This window comes from Enoplosus armatus, chromosome 24 (assembly GCF_043641665.1).
Source record: "Enoplosus armatus isolate fEnoArm2 chromosome 24, fEnoArm2.hap1, whole genome shotgun sequence".
Lineage (NCBI taxonomy): Eukaryota > Metazoa > Chordata > Actinopteri > Centrarchiformes > Enoplosidae > Enoplosus > Enoplosus armatus.
In genome coordinates this window covers 1,643,426-1,654,524 of record NC_092203.1, presented here as the reverse complement: position 1 = coordinate 1,654,524, position 11,099 = coordinate 1,643,426, and the positions used below count along the sequence as shown (strand labels likewise).

Sequence of the window (11,099 nt, the reverse complement as noted above, 5' to 3'; positions counted from 1 at the left end):
ATAGCTATGTTTTGAATGGATTTCTTTCTTTTTTTTTCCTTTTTCCTTTTTTTTTTTTTTTTTCTCTATGTGCACTTTCAACCGATTAAAATCAGTGTTTTAGAAGTCCAGTCTGTTGCGACCACGACAAGAAAGTGGTCTCTAAACTTAGAAGAAGAAGAAAAAAGGCGACGCAAAACAATCAACACTTTGAGCGCTCTCTTCCTCGTACTTTGCTGTATCAAGTGAGTTCGAGGGGAGGCTCTGTAAAAGAATTGACGGTCTTAAAAGACGGAACACACTACTTTAACTTTTTTTTTTTTATTATTATTTCCTTGATTTGTATGCAATACCAATTTTTGTCTTTTTTGACTATGTATCCGTTTTTTTTGTATCATAATTTTTAATTGTGCAATAGGATGTAGCTTTTAGATGCTTTCGATGTTTTTATCGCTTCCATCATTTTTGGTCATCGTTTTATCCCATCATTATTTTTGATATGTTAATCTCTGTTGCACTTATGAATAGTCACAATCGTTTTGTTAACAATCCACTGACACTATCAACCCCCCCCCCCCCCCCCCCTCCCAATCCCCTGACGCAAGAGGAGAAAATGGATGACAATCCTCCTCTCTTTCCTTCTTCTCTGGACTATTTTTAAGGGGGGCACAAACACTAACAATCAATCCCAGCTGACTGGAAAGGTGGGTTTTCATGGGACTCCTCTGCTTGCACAATTACACCAGGAATGGCTCAAACTCTGGGGTCTTTTAACACTGCAATCATCAGAATCAAATCTCCGGAGGGATCTGTTACAGTGGCCGACGCAATCACTGTACCACTATCACCTGACCTCACTGTGGACTGTGTGTTTAGCTGTCTGTATGTGACTGAAAGACTAGAAACACTAGAAAGCCCGGATTCTGCTTTTTGAACTCTGTTGGAAATCAGAAACTAGTCTAAAAAACAAAAAAACAAAAAACCAAACCCCTCTGAAGCACGCTGGATATTATTTCTGCTTTTTGTTGTCTCATCCCTCGATGTTCAAATGACTGATTCAGTGTGTGTGTGTGTGAGTGTGTGTGTGTGAGAGAGAGAGAGAGTGCGTGAGTGTGCACGTGTGTGTTGTGTTTCTTTACGTCAGCAAGCATTAGAATTGTTGGGGCCTACCGCTGTACAGGCGTGCTGAAATGTCATTGTACTCATTCTGTGTTTTCAGCGCTGCTTCAGGGCATATGAAAATATCTCATTTATGTTTTTGTAATCTGTAATTTGTATAAAAAAAAACATGTATGTGTATTGCATTGATATTTGCATCATTTTTATGGAGTTCTGTTTTGCATTCAATGGACATGGCCTTTGATTCCATTGCTATGCGTCTGCTCGGTACAGTTTCTGTAAACATTTTCAAGTCGATATGGAAGAAAAAAATTCTCAATAAATGTATGAAATATTTGTTGGTCATATCTGTGAAGGACATGTCTCACGTGGGTTCCAAGCCTTTTATATTCTTGTCATGCCTGTATTCTAAATGTGAAGCTACAGCTGGCCGCCTTTTAGCCTAGCTGAGCAGAAAGACTTGGAAACAGGGGTACAAAATATGCACCTTTTTTAAAGTTCATTAATCTATACATTCTATTTTGTTTGAATCTGTACAAAACTAGTGTAAAAAAAACGTCAATTTGTGATTTTAACAGCAAATAAGTGTGTCACTATTGCTTTTAAAATCTCTCACTAATAGCTGTGTATTGCCTATTTGTATTTCTCTGGTGTGCCTTTTAATAATGCATGTTTTTCCATACTTTGTCTGCCATTGAAAGTGGGTAAGCTATGTTAAGTAGGAGCGCAAATGGTATTATCATCAGGAAATGGCACGACTACACCTTTTTTTTTTTTTGGGTACCATTTTGGGAGCCATATTGGTTTTTTGTCTACGTCAGACCAGGGCTGCAGCAGAGGACTGTATGACGTACAGTTATGTTCCTCAATTGTAAATGGGTTTAAATATGTCCGAAACAGATTTAACGCCGATTTTTGTAACCCGGTCACATGTACCATGCAAGTATACAATAACAACCACTTTAAGTTGCTTTATTCGACACACGAGGGAGACATTTCCTCTCCTCCACTTGTTTACTTCACTTGTCGCCGCCGTCTGCTCCACGCGCCCTAGCAACTGCAGCATCAGCACGAGCAGCTCGGCGTTGGTACGCTACGTCAGAGCGCGCCTTCGGCTGAGTCAAGTCAGCCAGAAGGAGCCTGGACAGCACCGGATATTGACCGATTTGCAATCAAAATAAAATAAAGTATGTCACTATTGAATTTTAGTTTGAATAACGTATGTCACAAATTGGAGTGTTCTAGGGTGATTTTTTAATGATACGTCTGGAAGAATGAGCCCATATTTATTGTGTGGTTATCTCATTAGACACCATGATTCAAGAGTCCCTGGCAAGACGCGACAGAGTAAACATTTTACTCTGAAAAAGACAACCGGAAGTTGTGTTGTGTATTCCGGCTTGCTTCACACTGGTCCCTCTCCCGTCGTGTCAACCGAGGCTAGCCCAGCATCACCGCCTTCTTCTTTCTATCCCTTCTGTATTTTCTGTCCTGTTCTTTTTTCCCCCCGTCGTTTCCCCGACACCTCACGAACCCCGCCAGGTGCGCGACGCATCTCCCTCTTTTTATACTCGTTTTTTCTTCGACCAGAAAGCGTTTCGGTAGCCGCTCCAGCCGTCGTGCCGCATCAGCCGGGGAGAGAGGAAAAACACATCCATCCACGACGACGAGGAGGCAGGGTGCGAATACAGCAACGCCCATTTTGACACCTACTGTCTCACCACGGTACCCGCGAAGACGTTTTTTTATTTTACTACCTTTTCTATGTCAGCTTGTTTATATGTAAGAGGGCTCCCCTCACTTGTAGCCTGCCCCCTCGTCCTTCTGCCCTGCCCGTCGCCACCGCCGCTTTAGCGTCTTCGAGTAGCGGCAAACATCAAAAGGGGGCTGGGGTGCTGAAGAGCTCCATGCCCCTTTGCGTGCAGCGCACCTAGACCACATTTCGGCAGGTGAGTACGTTTTTCCTCCCACGTAAAAACACATTTAGCCTCAATATCATGAGCCTGGATGACGCCCTTCTGTCATATGGAGTAGGTCTATAGTAGCGTGGAGTGGTGTTTTGATGATGGTGATGGTGATGGTGTGTGTGTGTGTGTGTGTGTGTGTGTGGGGAGGGGTGGCATGCTTGTCTCTCAGTAAATAAAACAGGCCTACATTGTACAGGCGATTGCGTGGAGATTAGACACGCTGAGAGCCATCTTTCATGAATTAAATGTGGCATTTATTATTGAAGTTCATTTGTAGTTAAGAATTAGTAGGCCCTAAAACGTGCATTGTAAGCATTGTCTCTGCTTTTGCCCCTTTTTGATCATGAAACCTAACAACTTGCAAGATAAACGTATCTATTTATCATTTTGTGCAGTTGTAAAGTCCTCTTGTCCCATTCATTTTCCATTATATTCAAAATGCACAGACATGGCAGCCAAGGCACACAGTGTACAAAGGCAGTTGTGACCTAACACGATTAACTAATTGGTTAGTTAATTGGTTAACAACAAACCCCCCCCCCAAAACAATTTAAGCAAAATGTGCCACAAATTCACTGGTTCTGACTTCTCACATCTGAATATTTGCTCAGTCCACTATAATATATAGCAAAGAGTACAATAGTGCATTGACTATCTTTGGGTTTTTGGACTGTTTGTTGGACAAAATAAGCTATTCAAAGGCATCAATGTGTGCATTCGTCCGCTGTTTTCTGATATTTTATAATGTAAACGGATTAATGGAGAAAAATAGCATCTTTACATCCTGTGTTTATTGCTTTCTGTGCAAACTGGCTGCCCCTCGTTTGCTCTTGGCTGATCAATTAAGTCTGTCTTGTGTTATGAGCTTATCTGGTTTTAATTGACCTCAGGTGGTGATGGGTGGAGTCTCCTTCCAAAAAAAAAAAAAGCAACCCACACCTAAGATACTGCCAAGTCTTATCTCTGAATAGGTTAAGAGTCAACATTGTGACTCTGTGTTGCATGGATTGACACTTTAGACAGCCACTATACCAGTACTACAGCCACTGCTAATACTACCAGTGTTACTATTGCTGTCAGCTTACAGTAGTACTGTAGTGGGTTGCTGATTTGTGTGCACAGACTGAGACAGGAAAGGCAGCAGTCAAAATAAAGAAGTAGACTGCTGATGCCCAAACCCCTGTTTACACACACACACACACAAGAGCGCGGCTGTGTGAAGATCAGTCGGCCCCCGTTCCCTAGCAACAGTGCGCTGGTCAAGGCCCCCTGCCAAATTTAGCTCCAGGACCGGCACTGCCAGTCGATGCTGTGCGTTCGTACGTGTGGATACATGCAGCGCGTACAGCATGTTGTTATTAGGATTGGGCAGCTTTTCTTTTCAGGTCCCATTGGGAGCAGCCATGGCTAAAAAAAAATAAAATCCTGCAAGGTGCTTTGCATCCATTAAAATGGATTCTGTTGTTAGTGTGTACAGTTTCATAAATGCTGCACTGCTGTTCTGTTGTTTGAACTTGTGATCTCAAGCATTGTATAAAAGCCGTGAATATTGATATTAAAATAGATTTGTTTGGTTTGATACCACAGTGAACTTGTCAGTGCAGTTCAATCTTCATCAATTAATTATTTAACACAATTTAGCATAATATCCTACACTAAAAAAATAGACATTATGATTATGACATATTCTCTAACTTGGATAATTTGAAATGACACTTTCTGGTGACCCACAAGAAACCCTCCTTCCCCTTCCTCCTCATTAAGATGTCCAAAAATGTGTTAAATAAAAAGTGACATTATGTAACATTTCAAAGAAGAAATAGTAAACCTTCCATTCTACAAAAAGAAATCCATTAGAAATAATTCAATATTCTCAGGAGTTTCGCTGCTTCAGCCTTACTTGGTCTGGTAGCTTAAGGTGGCTAACGTAGAAGCTGGCGTTATCAGTTTGCTGACTTTATGACTTTTCTCTACTTGTTACACTATGTTTTAGCATTCATCGCCATCCTGTACTTGTTACTTGTCATCAGAGTGCAAGTTATGTAGGTTTGCTTTAAGCAAGAAAAAAACAAAACAACATTGCACAATCATTGTTTTTCCATCTTTTTTTTGTGTCATTAACAAATGTATTCGTTTCTGGAATGTATTATGTAATGGGGATGTTGTTGGTCCCTGGGCAGAAAAAAAAAAAAAAAAGCACAATCACGCTGAATGCATTTTAGGCTCTAAACAAGCTAGATTCTTTGCACCACAATTTACATAAAACAAACTGCCCTTACCCTCCAGATGCATGTAATTTAGCTTTATATTGTAAATTAGGGCTGCAACTAACAATCATGTTCTATCTATCTATCTGTCTATTAAGACACTGATTATTTTCAAGATTCATTAATTGTGTGGTTTATAAAATGTAAAAAAAAAAAACCCTCCATATTGAATATTTAGGAGGACTTTTGTGTTTGTTTTCCAATGCAAAGCTGGAATCTGAAATTTGCTGATGCTGGCTGACACCCATGGGTGTCAAGTGGGCCCGTGCGCCCATGCAAAACACGCCGCTGCAGCTCTGAATCAGGGTCAGGTGGGCAGAAGCCGGCACCTGCCCTCAGTGCCTTGCCCCTGCTTTAAGCTGTTTTAATGCCATTAACCAGGGGGCTGTGTGAGACTTAAGAGGGGGGCATATCCGCTCTGCCCAGCACGGGAGGGATTAACATCAATCTGGTGACACACACACTCATAGACACAAACGCAAGCGCACACGAACCTAGACAGACAGCCATGAGCTTATCCTGCAGGCCAGCTGTGTGTCTGTTGATTTGTTGACGTGTTTACCATGTGTTGACAAATAACTTGTTTACATCTCCTCTCTCTCTCTCTCTCTCTCTCTCTCTCTGTCTCTCTCTCTCTTCCCCTCTCAGACTGCATCAGTGGCCTTAACCTCCTGCATCTCTCTGCGGTTCCCCTCCACGTCCTCCGGCGTCTCCCCCAACGCCCCCACTCCTCCCCTCTGAGCGCTCTGCTCCTCATTCTCCTCTCGGGCTCCCGCCATCGCGTCCAGCTGTGGCCCTCACAGGGCGCGCTCGCTGGCTCTCACCTGACAGGTCCCTGGCCTCAGGACGACAGCCAGAACCAACACGTTCCCTACATGAGGGACAAAGCAACGCAGGTGAGTGCTGTGGGGTGGAGTGGGGGGGGTATGTCTGTGTGTGGAGTGATGTTTGGGTGGATGGTGCAAGAGTTTTGTTTAAATGCAGAGCTTAAAATCAAACAAATTACATACAAATAATGAAAATGTATATGCAGAGAAGAACAAAATGTCTTAAATCTTATTGATTATCTCCATCTAAATAATATTAAACAAATTTAGACTGTTGAAAACATGTTGTGACATAACAATGAACAAAACAAGGTTATAAAACAGAGGTAGGAAAAAGAGTTCAAGCAGTTAGGACCCCTGTAACTAAAATTTACCTCTGCTACTGAGATGTTTGGGAAGATTAGATATTAGATATCTTGTACATATTTGGACAATGTTGAAATCATAAATTGGCAATTTATGAAGTTGAGCTTCCAGAAGTCGATTTAACCAATTATATGCAGGGATTTGCGTGGGTTGTATTAATAACAAAGAGTTTTTGGAGAAGAAACCAAAAGTTGTAAACATATATGATATATGTACACTTTAAGCAAAGAAATTGTCACTAAATATTAAACTACAATGCTGAAATTAACATTAGCATGCTCACAATAGCAATGCTAACGTGCTGACGTTTAGGGGGTATAATGTCCATCTTAGTTTAACGTGTTAGCATGCTAACACTTGCCAATTAGGACTAACCACTAAGTACAGCGGAGGCTGGTGGGAAGGCCGTTAGTTTTGCAGGTATTTGGTCATAAACCAAAGTCTTGGACACATGAGACCAAGACCAAATAGTGGACATACAGACTGGAAGACATTGAGTTAGCTTCTTTGATCAATGAGTGAACATTGTAGTTGTGTCCTCTGCAAGCATCATGAGAGAAACTATGTTGGACATTTGGAAAATTAGATTAAACACGGAATAGCGGCCCAAGAATGGAGCCCTGGGGCACACCACATTGCAATAGTGCTTTGTGAGAATGGCAACCCAGCCTCCTAATTAATCTTAGTCTTTACGTCCCTGTGTGTTCTTGCGTCAGACAAGCCACGCTGAAGGCTTGCAAGATGTATATGTGTCCGTGAAAGGAGGCAATCAATGCGAAGAGGTTGAGAGGGATTGCAGGCGGTTGCATCATCGTGCCGTGTTGCCTCTGACTATCACTCACAGACCGACTTTGAACCAGTCTCGGGGTCAAACAGCAGCTGTAAGATATTTCTTTAACAGCAGGTCATCTCAGCCCGAGTGGTTTGGGTGTTGTGTCTGTTCTGTTTTTACACTTAAGAGAACACGTCTTAGCACACACATTGTTGCTGTCGTATAAAACCCATAACGCTGTACCTTTTAAGGACCCAAGTCACCAGCAACATTTACATTTATTTGCAGCGATCTTGTGACCCCTTGTATTTATCTTGGGGACCCCTTGGGGGCTCTCAGTTTGGGAACCCCTACTTTCAAGTGTCAGATATGTAGATGTTAGATGTTTGGAAGGCATCCGGACGTTAAAAGCAACTTCAGCGAAGTCGTGACTCACAGAAACAACATTCATTTGTACTATCTTTTTCCACCAGACTTCATTCATAATTCATACAGTTTGGGTTTTGTTTAACCTTTAAACCCAATAATGCAAAATAATGGCACGTTTAATGACTTATGCAGAATGCCAAACAAAAACTATGGATTATTTGCATTATTTATAGATTCTTTAATCTACGTCTGGTTCTCTTGCTTTTTTCCCTCCCATGTGTCTCCTAATGGGGTTGTTTTGTGCTTGCATGTTCGATATTTATCTCTAACCACTGTGTGTGTGTGTGTGTCAGACCCCCAGGGCCTGGGCAGATGAGAGGAGGAGGGGCTCTCACAAACGCTCGGCCTCCTGTGGGAGCACCGACCAGCTCAAGGAGGTCAGTTTCTTTTCCTGATTTTGGAGCCCAAATAAACAACCAGTTGGACAGAACGATTCTCTTTTGTGTTGTAAATAAGTGCCCGTTTCTGAGCTTTGCTTTCACTCAACGCACCGCTGACGTGATATGTCCGCATTACAGTACCTGTCTTGTCTGTGAAATTCTCCAGATTGCCAAATTGCGCCAGCAGCTTCAGCGCAGCAAACGCAGCAGCCGCCATCGGAGGGATAAAGACCGCAAGTCCCCGTTCAATGGCAGCCACACCATCATCCAGTCGCAGGTGATCAATAGAGAGAGTGTGTGTGTGTGTGTGTGTGTGTGTGTGTGTGTGTGTGTGTGTGCCTGCCAAGTGGCTCAGTCTCTGAGAGGAACTAGGTTGGCTCCCTGATCTGGAGAGTTTTGAGGGCGTCCCACTTTTTCCTCATGTCCCTGTTTGGCTCTGGCGTTCATGTGTCTCCTGTTAATTTGAAATGTGACGTGGGTTTTTTTTTTTTTTTTTTAACAAATCAGTAAAGTCAGTTTGATACTGCACACACACACACACACACACACACACACACACTCTCTCTCTTAGTGCCCACTGCTGTCACGTCACTCTGTGTCGGTGACAGTGGCAGGGCCAGTCATACGCTCCCTGTGGAGTCTGCTACAGTGCAGCTGTCCTGCTTTCTGTCCTGCTGCCTCCTCGTGAGACTAAGATAAAGGACTGGCTGGAGCTCTCACGCAACTTTTCCTCATGATGCCTTTGACAAGTTCATTAACTGACACGCAGAGCCACCAGCCAGCAGGGACACACTAACCATGCCCAAAGTTACATGAAGATGAAGAGCAAACTACAAACAAACAAGTCAAAGGGGGAAAAAACAATATATTTTGCCATATGGGGTGTGCAAATAAATGCCATGAAACAGTACAGAGAGTCCAAGGGAAACAACAGTAACAGAATCCATTTAATAATATTCAGGTTATGAGGTGGGTTCCACCTCAATACGGGCAATTTTTTCGGCAGCTGTCAGACCTAAAAGTAAAAGTCTTCTCTGAGATACAGTTAGGCTACAATTAATCAATCATCATTTAAAAGTCAAATAAAATTAAGTCCATGAATCAATTCACTTATTTTCCCATACTCCTTTCCAAGTAATAGATTGTCCTTTAAAGTCAACATTCCATACCCGGGTCACACCTCAGCATCAAGTCACATTTAGATCTGGTGGTTCTACAAATCAGAAGTCGATGGCTAGTGTGGGCTGAGCAATAAGCCCCCCCAAATGGAAGTCAAAGGGCTCCCTGCAACATCTGTAAACAGGTGCAGAATCGATATTAACCGCAGCTGTGTGTGTGTGTGTGTGTGTGTGTTCGTGTTTTGCAGTCGCCTATGCCCAAGACCATTCTGATACCCATCCCTATATCCAAGTCGTCGGCCCCTCGTTTCCGCAACAGCGTAGAGGGCCTCAACCAGGAGATCGAACGCATCACCATCCAAGACACCCCCGAAAAGGACGAGACCATCGTTGTGAGTTCCCCGAGCTAACAGATCAGGGTTTGGGTGTTGTGTCCTTCCCTGACAACTGTATTAATTAACATTCAAGGCTTTTTTAACCCCACTGGCCGGGGGTTAAGCCCCCTCCCCCCCGGTGCAACATTGTTATTGTGACCTCATTTGTGTGTGTGTGTGTGTGTGTGTGTGCAACAGCCACAGGATGTCCCAGATGGGCACCGTGCACCCCCACCCGTCCCCCCACAGCGCAGCAGCAGCACCCGCAGCATCGACACACAGACTCCCTCAGGGGGCGGCCTGAGCGGTAACCACAGCAACTGCAGCAGCCGCCCCGACTCCATCTCGCCCTCCTACCTCACCGTCCTCAACGACACGGGTGGAGGCAGCCCCTACGAGGACAAAGGTGACCAACACACACACACACTCCACATATTGTGCCATGCACATAGTACACGTGCCCTGCCAAAGCCTCTTTGAGCATGCTCTGTTGCTGACCCTGACCTTTGACCTCCAGAGCTGGGCCCCTACTCCCCGCTGCCTAAATACGCCGCCTCTCCCAGACCCAACAACAGCTACATGTTCAAGAGAGAACCTCCAGAGGGCTGCGAGAAGGTCAAAGTGTTCGAGGAGTCCATGTGAGTAGAAATTAGCAAATGATTAAACTGCCTTTGAAGGTGTTGAATATCTTTTAAGCTGCTGTAATCTTTATTTTTACATTAACACTGTATGCTACCTGCTCAGCACCAAACAGCAGACAGTTAGCGGCTAGCCGGTGAACCTAGCTGAGCATTTAGCAGCTAAAGAGCCAGATGTTTCCCTCAGGAGCTGGTGGAGACCAAAAGCAGAGCTAAAAGAGAGTGAATATTTGTGGCGTTATGTGTTTTGAGGGCTGAATGTGGCCCTGCATGTGTGTCTCCAGGCCCAAGCCTCTGCAGGAGATCCCTCCCTTCCTGTGTCCCGACCGCAACAAGGTAAACTTCATCCCCAACAGCGGCTCTGCCTTCTGCCTCGTCAGCATCCTCAAGCCCTTACTCCCCGCCCCGGACCTCAACTTCCGCCCCGGGGTGGGCCTCCGGAGCCTGTCCCCATCCCTCGTGCCTCTGTCCACCCAGCCCTGCCTCCTGGAGGAGCCCGAGAGCTTCTGACGGCCCACGACGGGCTATTAAGTCACCACGGCCCCCAACAAAAGAACCGCCCCCATGCCCGCCCGCCCACCCACCACCACCACCAAGTAAATCAGAAAACATTTGAAACTAGGAAAACAACCCTTCTTCTCCCCCCAAAAAAATGTATATATATAATGCCTTCAGCATGCCAGCTAAGCTCTCTCTGATGTCCTTATCTTGTTGAAAAAGCGCTTCCCACTGCCTCTCCTCCTCAGACGACTACAACGTGAGAGTCCTGCAGCCCTGTGCGGGTGTTTGCAGCTAACATTTCATCGCTTTCTTCTACCTTTAGTGCTGGTTATGTTTCCTGTTTTGTTTTGTTTTTATTTTTT

The 11,099-nt window shown here is 44.2% G+C and overlaps 1 protein-coding gene across 1 annotated transcript; it reads left to right on the top strand.

Annotated features, from left to right (window-relative positions):
- The first annotated feature begins 1,331 nt into the window (after positions 1-1,331).
- fam117ba (family with sequence similarity 117 member Ba) lies at positions 1,332-10,746 on the top strand. The gene is made up of 8 exons (XM_070930937.1): positions 1,332-1,365; positions 5,981-6,228; positions 8,020-8,103; positions 8,273-8,383; positions 9,473-9,616; positions 9,797-10,004; positions 10,116-10,236; positions 10,521-10,746. Exons 1-8 carry the CDS (start codon positions 1,332-1,334, stop codon positions 10,744-10,746), a joined length of 1,176 nt encoding a protein of 391 aa, XP_070787038.1.
- Positions 10,747-11,099: the final 353 nt, after the last annotated feature.

Excerpts from the sequence above, each read along its gene's own strand:
- fam117ba (XM_070930937.1), top strand. The coding sequence starts at position 1,332 with ATGGCCTTTGATTCCATTGCTATGCGTCTGCTCG. Across the intron at positions 6,229-8,019 it reads TGAGGGACAAAGCAACGCAG|ACCCCCAGGGCCTGGGCAGA; the intron begins GTGAGTGCTGTG and ends TGTGTGTGTCAG. Across the intron at positions 8,384-9,472 it reads ACACCATCATCCAGTCGCAG|TCGCCTATGCCCAAGACCAT; the intron begins GTGATCAATAGA and ends CGTGTTTTGCAG.